The 17,743-nt window shown below is 45.2% G+C and overlaps 1 protein-coding gene across 1 annotated transcript; it reads right to left on the bottom strand.

Annotated features, from left to right (window-relative positions):
• Positions 1–4,557: 4,557 nt before the first annotated feature.
• Positions 4,558–17,450, bottom strand: LOC122044156 (GABA transporter 1-like). Its single transcript, XM_042604691.1, has 5 exons — positions 17,363–17,450; positions 16,138–16,235; positions 15,840–16,029; positions 4,883–5,009; positions 4,558–4,735 (listed from the first exon to the last, which is right to left on the bottom strand). Exons 1-5 carry the CDS (start codon positions 17,448–17,450, stop codon positions 4,558–4,560), a joined length of 681 nt encoding a protein of 226 aa, XP_042460625.1.
• Positions 17,451–17,743: the final 293 nt, after the last annotated feature.

The following is a 17,743-nucleotide window of genomic DNA, read 5'->3' as shown; positions in this document are numbered from 1 at the left end:
GTAACTTGGGTAGCAATGATGTATTGCTAGATGCCGCTCATTGCTTATATTTCTAAAGGAGTTTGGAAATATTGCCAACGTTACAAGAACCTATTGGGTCACACACAAAGAACAAGTGAATGGAGATTAGGTTCATATGATGAACCAATTGGATTAGGTTTATATGATGCACCAAAGATTGGATTCAAATTAGACTTATTGAGTTAGACTCAATTAGATTCAATTGTTGAATGAGTCTAATTTAAATTTGATTCATTGAGTCAATTTATATTAATGAATTGAGATTCATTAAATTAAAATTGACTTGAATCAAAGGTTGGATTTGACTCAACAAGGAAGAGAATTGGTCAATTTTGACTTGACCAAATGGAAGTTGAAACATCAAGTTTGACTTGATGCATTGCCACATCATGAAGGTTGACTCATCCTATATGGCATGACTAACCTTGCCACATTATCTCCACCTCATGAGGTATGCCATCTCATGGAGGTTACACCTCCCATTCCATTTAATGTGGTCGACCACATTAAATGGGGAGGTTACAAGGTGTGGCCGGCCACACTAATGTAGTATGGAGGTTTTGGTTTTGTGTATTGATGTGTGCATTCATTCTATTATCTTCTTCCTTGGTCTTTCTTCCTCCTTGCTGCTATTGCCGTGAGTTCTAAGCAAGGGTGAAGGAAGTTATGTGAGGTCCAAGAGAATAAGGAAGAGTGAAGGTCACAAAGGAGGATACTACTTCTTGAGTGTATGAGATTCTTTTTGCATCCTCTCTTTTTCTTCCTTTCAAATCCTACCCGAGAGCCCAAGAAGTGCTAGCACACTTGTGGTGCTCTCTTCGCTATTCTTGAGTGTTAGAGAACACTTCTTGTTCGTGTGGATATCACTAGAGAGTTGTCTACGTTGACAACTTCGAGATCCGGCGTACCGTTGGACGAGCGGGATTTGCGAGGGCACTCTTCAAGGTATAGATCTCTTCCATGTAGATCTAGGAGTAGATCTAAGTTTTAGTAAACTCATAGTCGTATTTAAATTCGTTGAAATCTATCCTTCGCACGAGATCCAGTGGCATGGGTGATTCGGGGTTTCCGCGACGCGAAAACGCAGTTTTCGCGGCCCGAAAAACCTAACAGTCGCCACCGTCGAACCTGGACTCAGTTGAAGTGTATCAGAGCCCAGGGACGACGATGAGGGGTAGTGAGGAGCTTACCATCGAAAAACAAATAGATTGAAGAAGTGCAACGAAAAGATCCGATTGAAAGGGGGAGGAAGCTTATTGGAAGATCGCCAGACAGATAGAAGAAACGAAACACCGCCAGAGAACTTGAAGATGAAGGTGCGCAAAGTGAGGAAGAAGGCGACGCACGCAAGGTTTATAAACCTCACGACTGATCGACCTGAGCCGTCTGATCCAGGGTTACGAAAAACTAGGAGAAGATCCAGTCGTTGAATTTGAAATGGTGCCTGTGACGCCCGTAGCGGATATCCACTTGTCACATCAAACATGCGGCGGTAGAAAGAAGGACATGTGGTGCTCAACCATCGGACGATATTAATGAAGCTTAATTAAAAAGTATGGTCGCGTGCTCGGACATAATGATCAGGGATTTGCATTGTCTCCAAGAAATCTAGATGACGTCATGGCGCTCGACCGAAGAGCGTAAGAAAAAGATTTTTCCCCTAAGTGTTGCCACACATTGCCCGAGTGGAAAGGATAAGCAAGCATCATAGCCGAACGACGGAAGCACAGTCTACTTCGAAGAGCTTAATTTGAGCGGCATTTATATACTAGTCTGACAAGTGTGACGGAACGACAAAGGCATGAGAATTATCAAGGACTACACTAGTCTAGTCAGTTGCAGTCTCCTTCGACTAGACTCAAGGTGGAGGCTTGTGATGCAGCGACGGAAGGAGGTCTACCTAGCACAGGGTCAACTGCCACGATGGAGGTCAAAATCAAGATGGTCAACACCCAAGCGTCAAAGAGCCGAACGGAGGATAAACGACCAGTCATAACAGTCAAGGCTTGATCGGTGGAAGATAGATCCAAGCGGGCAACCCTTTCGACTCGGGAGGATATGATAAGAAGATGCTCAAGTTATATTATCAAGACACTGATAGAGACCAGATAGTTTGTTCGAACAGAAGAAGACATGTTACTACACAGCTACCGCATGCAAGAGCAACCTAAGGTCGCCAGAATGGATGGGTCCCTGCCAAGCGACTACCCCGCTCGGCCAAGTAGTGGGACAAGACGACAGACAGAGTAGAGTCCCGACCGAGTGGTTACCCCGCTCGGCCCAACAATGAGACCATTGTAGTATATCTCGACATCGTTTTGGGAGATAGTGCCGCTGACATGAGGTATGGTCGACAGACGAATCATACGACAGAAGCTTCTACTATCGTATCAGGGATATGCATGCCCTATTAAGGTATTATGTCAAGGGTACTTTCCTAATAAGGCCTTTTCATGGGACACCTAGGAGAGCGTGTCCAAGCCTCGAGAAGCATGCACGCTGCCAACCAGAGCTTTATATAAAGGGGGGTCCATCATCGGTGGAGATATGCGTTATTATTGAGTTCTACTATTGATATTGTTGCTTCACCTTTCTCCACATTCCAGTGACTGACTTGAGAGTCGGATGACCAACACCGTGACCCTTTCCCTGGTCCGACATTGACGCCGTTTGTTTTGTAGAGTGGAGCGAAGTCCACGTACGATCAGGGAAGCCGTCACCTCCCAGCTTTCCAGCTTCACGGTTTTGGATAGGATCATCCCCAAAGAAAGGGATCATGGTGGCTATGAGAGTAGCGATCGCCATGACAAGCGAGCGGGAGATAATCCTTGGAATGTTAAGCCTCGGAACAACATTTCGAGCAGAGTACTGACCCTTTGTCAGATCAGATATCATCGTCTCCAGTAGCTCATTTGTTGGCTGCAAATAGACCTTCATGTAAACTCTCGATCAGTAATTGTAGTTCTTATCAATTTCATATGTTAACGTATCAAAATTTCCCTTCCCCTTGCCACTACTATTGTCGCTAGTTGGACGATAGCAAACACGTTGGTCATTGATCCCGTCCGGAAGCTGAGTCAGACGGAGGCTGGCTGGGTTGTCCTTGGTGTTGACGGAAAGTCGCGAGGACGCCTGGTTGATTTGGCACCTACTGGAAGGGTTCCCACGGGCGGATGACGGGGGATGATGATTGGGATGATGAGGCGAGGGTTTTACACACACTCAGACAAGCCGCCTTCACGTTAGAGACCAAGAACCAGGGAAAAAGTCCCTGGTTCAGGCCCTTCGACGCTCAAGTCAGGTACTTTTTCCCCAGAAACATAGTGAAAGGACGAAAAGTAAAAGACGAGTGAGCGTACCTGTGTAAGGGGAAAACCTCCCTTTTTATATGGCAGTGGGTACTTCTGGAATTTGATGAGTGTTAGGGAATGTCGGGTGTCAGGATTTGTCTAGCGATGAATGACACGTGGCGTCCTCCCATAGGTCTAGGAAGGGATCAGCGAGCAATGAGCCCCAGACCGTTGACATATTCTCTGACAGGCGGTGATTATTCTCTGACAGGTTGTTACGATTCCCTGGCTTGATTGTCGTATAGTGTATGCCCGTCCCGGTCTATTAACCCTGACCTGGGTCCTTGTACCTCCAACTCTTGACCTGTGGGCACAGGCCTGTATTCTCTGGTGCATTTCCTGACTTGTGTTTGTCGCTCCGAAAATCCTGATCTGTACATCTAGTCTTACATTTGCCATTTGGTCAATCCTGGTAAATCCAGACCTGCGCTTACCATTCTGTCCAACGAGGCCTTCGCTTGTCGCTCCTTAAGTTTCGCCCGTTATGTAGAGCCCTGCACCGTATTTTATTCTGTAAGCCTTAGTCTGCGTAACCTGACCTGTACGTCATGGTCCGTGTATCCCGTTCTACAAGTCTTATCCCGTAAGTCCTGACCTGTAAGCCTTAGTCCACGTAACATGACCTGTAAGCCTTAGTCTGTCTCTTGTTTTGCCTGCTCTATCATGTGAGTCCTGACCCGCAAGTCCTAGGTCGCCTATCCTGACCTGTACGTATTAGTCCGTATCTTCTGTTCTGCGTATCTTATCCTGTAAATCCCGACCTATAAGCCTTAGTCTGTCTATCCAACCCTATAAGCCTTAGTCTGTGTCTCCTGTTTTTCCTGTCCTATTCTATGAGTCCTGACCTGCAAGTTCTAGGCCGCCTATTCTGACTTGTACGTATTAGTCCGTATCTTCCGACCTGTACGTCCTAACCTGTATGTCTTACCTTCCGAGCTACTACTTGACATGTAGGCCTAACCCCTGAACGCCACTTAGGCCCAATCTGGACCGTCCTGGAATCTGGACCTTTGACCACCACGTAGGCAGACTTTTGACCACTACGTAGGCTGGACCTCTGACCATTATGTAGGCTTGACTTCTGACCGCCACGTGGGCTTGACTTCTGACCGCCTCTGGACTTGACCTCCGACTATGTCAGCTATCCGACCCCACTATCATGCACCGTATCAATCATGATGAAGAATCACCTAGGAACCAGGGTGGAACCATCCTGCTGGACAAAGTTGGAGAGGATGACGCTCTGGGATATCGCGACGCTGAAGAATGTTGAGATCATGATGGCATAGCAGAGACAGAGGCCATTGAACATCTTCCCCGTAACAAGAGGAGCAGCTGTTGGTTGTATCTCTGCAGTGGCGGATCTAGGGGGGAGCGGGGGTGTGCTTGAGCACCCTCTTGTTCTCGGATAATTCCACCAATATATTGTAGTCCGAGGGACAGCGAAAAGGAACACAAGTTCTAGTTCCCTTCTTTGAGCACCCTCTTTTTTTTTTGTCTGAATCTGCCACTGTATCTCTGGAATGATGCCGTTGCCGTAGGTGGTGGCCATGATGGAAATGGCGTCGAATGCTCTGAACACGCGGTCTACATCTTTGCTGGGAAGCGAGTAGTCTCTCGGCGGCACGTCAGAGGAGTGCCCTGCCGTTCATCCATTTAAGGTGTCACGCCCCAGAGGAGTCTCTGTCCGAAGAAATTTTGGCAACATCCTCCCTGTACGGCGGACAATATGAAACTTTCTACATATCACATATACATCAGCCACAGGCGGCTGGAATAATAACAAAAAAAATAAAGACAAACACCACGCAGATAATAAAGATATCCAGCCTCTGGCTGTCACAACCACGCAGTTAATAACAGTAATCAATAAATAATAGGACTCTGACTCGAAATCCACCCTACTCCACTACACTCGTAAAACTCAAATCCAACGAACTCACCTCATCTGCCGTCCAGGCAGTCACGTAGTAGAATGAAATCCAATATCATATCAAAAATCCATCAAAAGGTATCACTCCATACAATATCCATAGGAAAAATCCAAAGACAATACTAAAACAAAGTCTGATATAGAAAAAGGCCAAAAATAAAACAAATAACGAACTAGTAGAGAACTGGCTCTACGTGCATATGGGGGGCCAGCGACTGGAACTGCTCCGGACAGCCTCAACCTGAAAATATCAACAATGGAGGCAGGGTGAGTCCAACACTCAGCAGGTACAACTGATATGCATAATAAAACAAATAACAGACAACACTAATCATGCGTACCTCAATACGAGAAGGAATGAATGCAACTGAAACGAAATCGGAGATAACTGTACTAACCGGAATCAAGGTACAAAGGTAACAGTCGTCAGATCAAGAAATCATAATCCCGTATGCATGTCAATCAAATGCATCCATACAAATGCAGAATATAAGGCAAGAATCACAACAATAAAATGCAATAAATGATATGGTGACCGCACCTGACATCACTACTCCCGACAAGGATCGAGTGGACTGAATGTCGCCGAGTACTCCGCCCTCCGCCCCAAATCATAAATGGGGAGCTCAATGCCTCATCTCCCAGACACAATGACGGGAGGATATCTCTCACGGCCACCACTACCGAAATCATCTCGACCAACGGAGCCAAACAAAGTCCACCATCTGCCGGCCATTACCGCTACACTAAATGCCACGAGCTAAACAGAAGGAATCGATCACGGCTACCACGCCGAGTCCTCGGACCAACGGAGCAACAGAACCGCCACACTCCAGCCAGATATACAACTAATCCATGGGTGGTGTGTGCAATACATGTAACTGGCGATGGGCTCAACCAAAGTGGAGCCGACAATCGCACAGCATGCAATCATGATGCATGACACTAAAAACATGGCATAGTCCATATAACTAGATACAAGTGTGTACCACTGGAAGAAGTATCAAATAGAAGGTACACCAATCAAATAGGGTATCAAATAAACCCTAGATCCAGAACATATCATAGCATGTGGTTGGTTCACTACCTAAAGCATATGTGATCAGGTAGATATCATGCAGTGCAGCATAAATAAACAAACAAACATGTAACTAATCATGTAGCGACCAACCGAAACAAACAGATAACACAATTATTGTTATATGTTAAACATATTATCATGCATATCAAAAGACATAAGTCAAAGTACCCGCCTCAAATAAAGAGGTCCGATCTGACTCCGAGATACTCGTCTCGCGTCAAAGTCCTGTGTCACATATAAATAAATATATTTTATTTAGCTACAATTTACATAAATAGCTAAACAAAATTCCTAAAACTATTTAGGGCAAAACCCTAAACCAAAAACACATAAACATAATCAATATACACATGATCGTCTAATTAAACCCTCCAATTCAGAACAAGATCTACCACAGAACTCAAATACACCTAATCCTCACCCTAATTCACAATCCAAAAGATTACGGTGAAGGTTGCTTGCTGCTAAAACATTGAACAAGCAATTGTTTGTTGATCCACAGCACACAGAAACTCACGGTAATACTTCCTTCAACTCACAACCCTCATTTCTGTGTACTAAGTCTACTGTTGCTGATCAACAAACACCACAGCCCCACTTCCTCTCCAATTTCGTGACCTAAATTGGTAGCAAAGAGAAATTCGAACTAGCTTACCTCCTTTGATCAATTAGGGCACGTGAATTGAACACACAGTGCTGGCTCGATCAAACCGACAGAGAGATCGGTGAAGGAGGTGCTCACCGAGGTGCGTTAGTGCAAAGATGGCCAAGAAGTGAGGAGACACGAGCGGTCGAAATCGGGCGACGCCGGCAGTGAAGTTGGCGGTGTACAACAGATGTGAGACTCGGCGATGTGGCGGAGATACTAGGCACATCAAGAGGAAATCGTGAGTCGGGCGAGGCTAGGGCACCCTGATTGGGTCTGGCCGGCTTCGTGGTCGACGCCGGGTGGCTAGGGCAAAGGGGCGGTGATTTCATGACGGCGCTTAGGAACCCACCAAGGCTAGGGCAGAGGATAACCGCCGCCGGCGGTTAGGGCAAGGAGGAAGAAGGAAGGCGGCGTCGGGCTCTGGTGTGAGGAGGGGGAAGAAACGAAGGTTTTAAAGAAATTAAAAAAAAAGAAAAGAAAAAAAAAGGAAAAGGAAAAGAAAAATAAAACTTTTCCTTATTAAAACTGGGTAGCCTAAACAGGCTTTTCCGGACCCCGTTCTTATCCCCGCCAACTCGTCCGCACGAGCTCAAAAATTCAAAATGTCCAAAATTCCGAAAATCCCTTATTAAAAATCGTCATTTTTCCAGATTTTACATTCTCCCCACTAATAAAATTTGGTCCCCAAATTTCAATATCTACCATCGCAAACCTAATAATGATAATAATAATAAATGCTTAGATAAATAAACTCACATACCTCAAGTGAAAAGATGGGGATATCGAGCTCGATAGTATCCTCGAGCTCCCAAGTAGCCTCCTCGTCCGAATGATGCCGCCATCCGACTTACCAACCGGATAGTCTTGTTCCGCAATCGACGCTCTTTCCGGCCGAGAATCCGTAACCTCCTCATAAGTAATGTCAGTCGAATGGAACGAATATCACCAGCACATGCGTCGGATCGTGCACGATCTCCTCAGATCGATACGTGAAATACATCGTGAACGCCTCGGAGGCCAAATCTGTTCACCCCTTCGATCCTCTCTAAGATCTCGAAAGGACCAATGTATCATGGAGCTAGCTTACCTCGAGGCCAAATCTCTTCACCCTTTCGTGGGTGAAACTCGGAAATACATGATCACCAACAGAGAACTCTAGTGGTCTCCGTCTCCGATCCGCAGAACTCTTTCGGCGATCCTGCGCCTCGACATCCTCCGTCTGATAGACGGACCAACTCGCATCCTTGAACCCTCGAGGTCCCAACAACTGGGCCTCTCCAACCTCATCCCAGAGGGTGGGTGTCCGGCAAGGTCTACAACGCCTCAAACGGTGCCATCCGAATAGCCGAATGAAAGCTGTTGTTATAAGCTACTAACGGCAGATGGTCCTCCCAACCGCCTCCAAAATCCATAACACATGATCTCAAGAAGTCCTCAAGAGTTCGAATAGTCCGCCTGACCGCCCATCTGCTCTGGATGGAAAGTCGCATTAAGCCGGTGCCCAAGGCTCGCCGCAGATCGCTGTAAACGAGACGAAACCGTGGATCTCTATCCAAATAATACTCAACGGAACACCATGTAGTCTCGATAATCTCCGACAATACAATCGCTAATCGATCCAGGGATCCCTCCGAATCGCTAGTGCACGGATTGGTTAATCGATCAACGATTACCCAAATCGCGTCATGGCCTCGTCGTGTCCTCTGCAATCCTACCACAAAGTCCATGGTAATGTGATCCCACTTCCACTCGTGAATAGGAATCCGAAGTAATCCCGCAAGTCTCGGTGTTCCTTCACAGACAAGACATCTAGCTACGAACCGCGATGTCTTTCTTCATACCGCTCCACCAAGAGGAACGCCTCAAGTCTCGATACATACGGTCCTACCGATGAATCGCAATCGAGAACGTGAGCCTCCCAAGTAGCTCCCGAAGACCGGATGAGACCGAGGTACGATAATCGCCTCTAAGTATATAATACCTCCTCGCCTCGTAAACCTCTGCCGCCTTAAGTAACTGACCGCCAATGAACCGACAATGCCGATCACCACCGAGCCTCCTGATCTTCGTCCCGATCGACGATCGAGCAACCATGGTAACCAATACAGTAGATCCCTGCGCCTCAAGGTCTAACTCGGAAAATCTCGAATCAAGTCCGCGATCAAGTCCGGTGGCAAGCCAAAGTCCTCTGGACTTCCCTAAGCGCTTCGGCAACCACATTAGCTTTCCCGGTGGTAGCTAATGGTACAATCGTAGTCCTTCAGAACTCCATCCATCTCCTCCGTCGGAGATTAAGCTCTTCGGAGTAAAATGTATTCGAGACTCTTATGATCGATAAGAATCTCAAATGTAATACTGATAAATGATGTCGCCATAGCTTCAGAGCAAAATGATGGCGACTAACTCCAAGTCATGAATCGGTAGTTCTTCTCATGCTCCTTCAACCGACGAGAAGCATAAGAGACTACTGCGGCCGCATCGTAATAACACCAAACCCTCAAGAGACGCGGTGTAAAGTACAAACTCATCCTCTCCGTAAGGTAAAACCAAAACCTGAGCCGACACTAATCTCCGCTTCTCCCGAAAGCTAGTCTCGCAATCATCGGTCCACGTAAACTTCACGCCTTTCCGGGTAAGGCGTGTCAGATAGCAATACGCGAGAAACCCTCGACAAAACGCCGGTAATATCCGATCCTTAAAATCATGGATCTCTTTGAGTTACATCTAATTTTGAACAAATCGATCTTCCGAGGATCAATGAAATACCTCTACTAGAAACCACGTGTCCCGTAAAACCGATCGAGGATAGCTGAACGCACACTTGTCAACTTCGCAGACGATGTCGTCAAGAATCTCCAAGACTATGCGAAGATGTTGTGCTCCTCTCTGAATGAGAGTAGACCAATATGTCATCAATGAAAACGATAACAAACCGATCCAGATACTCCAAAAATACGCGGTTCATCAAATCCATAAACACAGCTAGCATTCGTAAGCCCAAATGGCATTACCAAAACTCATAATGACCATATCTAGGGAAATTTTGTTGTGTCATCTCAATCATCGAAGATCTATCCAACGCATCACCGGTACGTACTGGATCGAACAAACATCCTGGTAAGGATATTTATTCCAAGACCCTGAGTCAACTGATCTAATCGATCGCTCTCCTTGACAAATAATGAGCAATACTCAGCCAATCGGGAAATTCCGCATCATACTCCATCCAGACCGATCACCCTGCTTCAGATGTAAGAACTCCTGTCGACGTGCCATACGATAAGGAGCTGAGAAATACTGTCTCTCGAATGCCTCTCGGAATAAACTCCAGGTGATACTCTGGACTCCAAAAAGTGTCTTCTGCATCTTCCACCATGTAACAGCCTGATCTCGAAGGTGGTACGCAGCTAATTCGGCTGTCTTCTTCGATACACGAAATGTATCGGTCGTCTCGATGCTGGTGAAATCCCACGAGGGTTGGTTCGGAGGCCGAAAAGTGACCACCCTCGTCTGGCAATCAACTGTGGCATGATATGCTGACAAACAATCCATGCCAAGAATAATATCAAAATCGACCATTTCTAATACTAAAAGATCCACTGTAAGTATTAGGTTGCCAAAATCTAACGGGCAACCTCGGACCTCCTGGGTGACATCCAATGAATCACCGGACGGTAGGGAGACGGTCAATCGCTGGGGTCTGAGAGTGGGTAATCTACCAACCTCCCGCATAAAAGTGCGAGATATAAATGAATACGAACTACCAGTATCTATCAGTATATCTGCAGATAAGGCATAAATAGAAATCATACCGCGGAAAACGGATCCGTCGGCTCGCTGCGCATCCTCTCCAGTCTCTGGCGGAGGAGGAGGAGGTAACACTGCCAGCGGCTGCTGCGGCTGAGCAGAGGTCTGCCACTGAGGCGGTGCAGGATACTGCGCCATAGAAGACTGGGAGGATGGTGACTGATACTGGGCAGCTGGCTGGGACTGAGGCTGGTACTGACCTATAGGCTGAGGCTGCATCTGATACTGCCCCTGCGTCGGATAATAAAGTCCCGGAACAGAACTCTGAGGTGCTATGGAAGCACTAGAGTACTCCTATCCAAGCATACCAAATGCCACTGCTGCAAGTGAAGCACTCTGCTGCTGACCATGTAAAGGTTGGGCTCTACGCCCTCCTCGATAAGTACCGGACTGACTGGACTGTCCTCCATGATCGGACCCTCCAGAAGTCATATGCTGAGTCCTCTGCGGACAATCTCGGCTCTGGTGCCCAGGCAGTTTGCAATGAAAGCAAACTGACTGTCCCAGAGAACAGGCTGAAGTGGCATGATCTCTGGATCCACATCTAAAACAGCGAATGTCACTGGCGGTTTGTTTCCGGTTCTGCTGGGAAGACCGGATACGTCCTGATGAAGACTACCCTGATTTCTGAGGTTTACGTGATACCCCAGATGTACCCTGATCTGATCGACTACGCCTGCTCTGCTGTGGTGTAGTCTGAGGCTGCTGGCCTGCCTGTCTGCTTCCTTTTCCTATCCGAAAACTCTCTCTGCTGACTGATAATGAGAGCTCGCCCAACATCTCCGCATAAGATGTGATACCAAGACCGACAAGTCTTAGTTGCAGATGCCCATCCACCTCGAACGAATCAGATACGTGAACGCCCTCAAGAACTAGCTCGACAAAATCGCCAATCACAAACTCGATTATACTCCACCGCCGATTATTCCGCAAACTCGTGAAATCCTACCATGAGCCATCCGATAAGCTCGTGGAAAGAAACGGCTCTCAAAAGCCTCTCGAATCGCCCAAGTGATGTTCTGCTCACCGATGAGAACGCTGGGTAAGCCACCAAGTATCGGCCGCGTCCCGTAAGTGAAAAGCCGCTTTCTCCCACTCGGAGCAAGCAATATAAAAGAAAGTCCGCTCCATAGTCTCAATCCAAGACAAGGCCACACTCGGATCTCTGTCTCCTCGGAAAAGTGTGAATCGACTCTTCATCGATTCTGCCAATACTGGAATCCTGGCTCGTGCCGCGGCAATGCCAGTGAGGTGTGTCGGAACGGCTATCGGAACTGGCGGAAACACTGGAGCTGGTGCTATAGGTGGTACTGGTGTATAAACCGGAGGAGGTACTCCCGGTGCTGCTGGGTAAACAGGAGCATAAGCTGTCGGTGGCACTATAGGGTGGACATAGGTGGCCGCAGCTGGAGGTACCGTAGGCACTAGTACCGAGTGTGAATCAACCGGTATCCCTAATGCAGGTGCTGCTGAGTACACGATAGGTACTGGGGGCACAGGCGTCGCTGATGTCGGGTACACTGTAGGCCCAGGTGGCGGTGGTGCCGAGTACACAATAGACTGAGCTGGAGCTGGTGTCGGATATGCTAATGGTATCCCTGGTGGTACCGGAAATACAGGCGCAGTGGATACTGTCGGTGCAGCTGAGGTAGACACCTCTAAGGGAGCCATCGGAGTCTGAAGGCCTGCCGCACTCGCAGTATGCTGAGTCTGTCCCTGACCGACAGGCTCAGCCTCGGTAGGTAATATCTATGTATATCAAGATCTCGCCTTTCGTTTTACTCATGTATGTCTAATAAAATATATTGAACTTATATTACTGTATAAACAATTACCAAATGACATCATACCTATGTCTAGATGTTAACAACTACATTTATGTCTAATTGATAGAGTTCCATTTCGAGAAAACATCTAAATCCATATAAATAATCACCATAACATAATGAAACGGAAAATCCGTGCAACCGAAAATAACCGCCCGGACTAACTGTCTCACAACTAGGGCTAGTATAAAAATGTCCAAAATACCAAACGCAGTATCACACCCTGCTCTGATACCAATGAATTGGTATCAGATAAATCCCGAAAATCCAACACACGGAAATCAAATAAATATCGCCAAACTTTGGCGCGCTGATACCCAATAAACCGATATCAGATTATTCAAAGTATCCATAATACGAAAACAAAGATCGAAAATCCGAACACAAGAAAAGCATATCTGCTCCGATACCACTAAATTGTCACGCCCAGAGGAGTCTCCGTCCGAAGAACATCTCCCCTGAACGGCGGACAATACGAAACTTTCTACATATCATATATACATCGAACGACTAAATAATAACAAAAAATAAAGACAAACACCACGCAGATAATAAAGATATCCAGCCTCTAGCACAACCACGCAGCTAATAACAGAACACATATAATACAGACTCACAAATCCACCCTACTCCACTACACTCAGAAACTCAAATCTAACGAACTCACCTCTTCTGCCAGCAGGAACGTAGTAGAATGAAATCCAATATCATATCAAAAATCCATCAAAAGTATCACCCATACAATATCCATAGGAAAAATCCAAAGACAATACTAAAACAAAGTCCGATATAGAAAAAGGCCAAAAATAAAACAAATAACGAACTAGTAGAGAACCGACTCTACGTGCATATGGGGGGCCAGCGATCGAACTGCTCCGGACAACCTCGAAAATATCAACAACGGAGGCGGGTGAGTCCAACACTCAGCAGTACAACTGATATGCATAATAAAACAAATAATGATAACACTAATCATGCAGATACCGAATACGAGAAGGAACGAATGCAATCAAACGAAATCGAGATAAATCAGTACTAACCTAATCAAGGTACAAAGGTAACAGTCGCCAGATCAAGAAATCATAATCTGATGCATGTCAATCAAATGCATCCATACAAATAGCATATAAGTGCAACAATCACAACAATAAAATGCAATAAATGTATGGTGCAGACTCGGACATCATCGCCCGACAAGGATCGAGTGGACGGAATGTGCCGCAGATTCTCGCCCTCCGCCCCAAATCATAAACGGGGAGCTCAACGCTCATCTCCCAGACACAACGACGGGAGGATATCTCACGGCCACTACCGAGTCATCCGACCAACGGAGCCAAACAAAGTCCACCATCTGACGGCTACTACGCCGCTACACTAAATGCCAGCGAAACAGAAGGAATCGATCCGGCCTACGCCGAGTCCTCGGACCAACGGAGCTAAACAACAGAATCGCCACACTCCAGCTAGATATACAACTAATCCATGGGTGGTGTGTGATTGGCGATGGGCTCAACCAAAGTGGAGCCGATAATCGCACAAAGATGCAATCATGACGCATGACACTAAAAACATGGCATAGTCCATATAACTAGATACAAGTGTGTACCACTGGAAGAAGTATCAAATAGAAGGTACACCAATCAAATAGGGTATCAAATAAACCCTAGATCCAGAACATATCATAGCATGTGGTTGGTTCACTACCTAAAGCATATGTGATCAAGTAGATATCATGCAGTGCAGCATAAATAAACAAACAAACATGTAACTAATCATGTAGCGACCAACCGAAACAAACAGATAACACAATTATTGTTATATGTTAAACATATTATCATGCATATCAAAAGACATAAGTCAAAGTACCCGCCTCCGAAAATAGAAAGGTCCGATCTGACTCCGAGATACTCGTCTCGCGTCAAAGTCCTGTGTCACATATAAATAAATATATTTTATTTAGCTACAATTTACATAAATAGCTAAACAAAATTCCTAAAACTATTTAGGGCAAAACCCTAAACCAAAAACACATAAACATAATCAATATACACATGATCGTCTAATTAAACCCTCCAATTCAGAACAAGATCTACCACAGAACTCAAATACACCTAATCCTCACCCTAATTCACAATCCAAAAGATTACGGTGAAGGTTGCTTGCTGCTAAAACATTGAACAAGCAATTGTTTGTTGATCCACAGCACACAGAAACTCACGGTAATTCTTCCTTCAACTCACAACCCTCATTTCTGTGTACTAAGTCTACTGTTGCTGATCAACAAACACCACAGCCCCACTTCCTCTCCAATTCCGTGACCTAAATTGGTAGCAAAGAGAAATTCGAACTAGCTTACCTCCTTTGATCAATTAGGGCACGTGAATTGAACACACAGTGCTGGCTCGATCAAACTGACAGAGAGATCAGTGAAGGAGGTGCTCTGCCGAGGTGCGTCCGTGCAGAGATGGCCGAAGAAGTGAGGAGACACGAGCGGTCAGAAATCGGGCGGCGCCGGCAGTGAAGTCGGCAGTGTACAACAGATGTGAGACTCGGCGATGTGGCGGAGATACTAGGGCACACTGAAGAGGAAATCAGGAGTCGGGGCAGAGGCTAGGGCACCGGCGATTGGGTCGGCGTCGGCTTCTGTGGTCGACGTCGGGTGGCTAGGGCAGGCGGTCGGGCGGCGGTGATTTGCGGCGACGGCGCTAGGAACTCCACGGCAAGGCTAGGGCAGAGGATGGATCGCCGGCAATGGCTTGCGCTCGCCGGCGCTTGGGCAGGGCTGGAGAAGAAGAGAAGAGGCTCGGGAGAAGTAACCGCCGCCGGCGGTTAGGGCAAGGAGGAAGAAGGGAGACGGCGTCGGGCTCGGGTGTGAGGAGGGGGAAGAAACGAAGGTTTTAAAGAAATTAAAAAGAAAAAGAAAAAGGAAAAAGGAAAAGAAAAAATAAAACTTTTCCTTATTAAAATTGGGTAGGCTAAACAGACTTTTCTGGACCCCGTTCTTATCCCCGTCAACTCGTCCGTACGAGCTCCGAAAAATTCCCTAAAAATGTCCAAAAATTCCGGAAAATCCCCTTATTAAAAATCGTCATTTTTCCGATATTTTACATAAGGTGCCACATGTTGGAAATTTTCACGTCTAGCTACTTTGGAGGAAGATCATGCATATATGTCCCTGCATGGATGGAGCCTGCAGTGGCACAGGCACCGTAGGCCAAGCAAAGAAGTAAAGAGACGAGGTTGATGTGCCTCAAGCTGTGGAACGAAGGGACTTGAGCCAGGACCAGCATCAAAACTCCAAAGATGATCACAAATTCATATAGTTTCATCGTGCCTCCTGGCTTTTCCACCAGGTACAGAGACTGCACAAAAAATCAACATGGATTGGGTAAATGGTAGGGAAACAAGTAAAAATAATAATAAATAATAAGTTCGATAGAAGAGCGGTTGTAAATTAGCTAAAAAAACACCTTCATGCTCTGTCCTCCAAGTAGTGTTGTGCCAATGACTGCCCCGAAGCAGACTGAGAATTGAAGTGAAGCAATGTAGAAACGGCCCCATCCTGGCCCTGTTCCATGCAAACTTGCTCAACTGTGAAGTAGGACAACCTTGTCTACCATCTGAATTTTCCGGCCATCAATTACTTGTGTGAGATCTTTTGGTTAATTATGAGACGCATCAGTGTAGGCGGTCTCACATGTTAAGATGTTGAATTTGATTCATAGCTTATTGAAACGTTGTTTACCTAATGACTATGCAAGAATATCATGAATACGAAGGCAAATAATTAAGAAGTGACAACCATGAATCCTTATTAATTAGAGTTTTGCTCTCTTGATTACTACAAATTATTATAATATCATCCATGTAAATAAAAAAAAATCATAAATCTATCATTTCATTTGTACAATAGAAGAAGAGTTAATCTTCAAGCTAGAGAACCTTTAAGCACGCAGCTAGTTTGACAAACGATAAAACTATGTATGTACAATGGGCTTTCCAAAGAATATTTGGATTTATTAAGTTGACAAATATGTCAAAAGTTGTTGATGAATGAATCAAGAAACTACTTCATAAGAATAGTTTTCTCAAAATGACCATAAAAAAGTATTAAAAATATCAGTTGTCACTTTGGTCCGTTGAAATTGATAACTATAGTTAACAATAATTCAAGTGTTATTAAAATTAATATCCGATCCTTGACTAAATCTTATAGCCACAAGTTGGGCTTTATAGCCTTCAAGAGAGCTATTAACCTAATACTTGAGACAAATTTAAAATTGTAGGAAATTAGGCTCCATTTTCTATCCAAAGGAGAACATTAAATTCTGCCGTCTTTGCCACATGCTAGTTCGGATTATTCTCCTCTTGTAAATGGATCCACTATAAGGAGTCATTTTGTTTAAGAGTGTGAGGAGAGAGACTCGATGAAAAATAGCAGAAAAATTATTAAGATGATGATAAAATGCTTGCAAAGTGTCTTCGGAAATGATAGAACATATCAAAGAGATCGAATGTTCATTTCATGAGAAAAATTTAAGTGAATGTTAAAGTTAATAATAATCTCCTTCCAATTGTTTATGCTTCAGAACAAAGAACTGTTTTTTGTTTTCTCACTTAAGGAATAAGATCTCATATCTATCTTGTAAAAATAAAAAGGCAATTTATCGGAACTTGGAACAGATCAGAGAGAACCTTTGGACTTGAGAACGAAGAGAGCCCCTGCATCCAGTTGGGAGGCAGCATGAGCATGGCTTTGGTTGCCGTCCATATTGAGTGCCATGTGCTCTGAAGCTATGGAACGCGAGAGTGAGAAGGGGATGGTTTGCTTTTCACGTGACAATCAACTCTGAGAACGTTGGGAAAGGATCAATTGACATTTTGTGGAAAAAGAAAAGAAAAAATAAATCAACTAGATCTGTCCACAGTTTTATTTTATTAAGGAGTTTTATCATCATCATCATTTTAAAGAATTACTCCACTTACGAGAGTATACCAAATTCTCTCCAACTTATAGCAACCGAGTTAATTGAAAATAGTTTAAACTGATTCAAATTGTATACATTGAGTAGCTTG

This window comes from Zingiber officinale, chromosome 2A (assembly GCF_018446385.1).
Source record: "Zingiber officinale cultivar Zhangliang chromosome 2A, Zo_v1.1, whole genome shotgun sequence".
NCBI lineage: Eukaryota > Viridiplantae > Streptophyta > Magnoliopsida > Zingiberales > Zingiberaceae > Zingiber > Zingiber officinale.
The sequence above is the reverse complement of the archived record's forward strand: the minus strand, read 5'-3'. Positions and strand labels throughout refer to the sequence as shown.

Coding starts and splice junctions, on each gene's coding strand:
- LOC122044156 (XM_042604691.1), bottom strand. CDS start 17,450: ATGGCACTCAATATGGACGGCAACCAAAGCCATGCTCATGCTGCCTCC. Junction 16,236..17,362: donor CTTCGTTCTCAAGTCCAAAG/GTTCTCTCTGAT, acceptor TGCATGGAACAG/GGCCAGGATGGGGCCGTTTC. Junction 16,030..16,137: donor TTGGAGGACAGAGCATGAAG/GTGTTTTTTTAG, acceptor TTTTTTGTGCAG/TCTCTGTACCTGGTGGAAAA.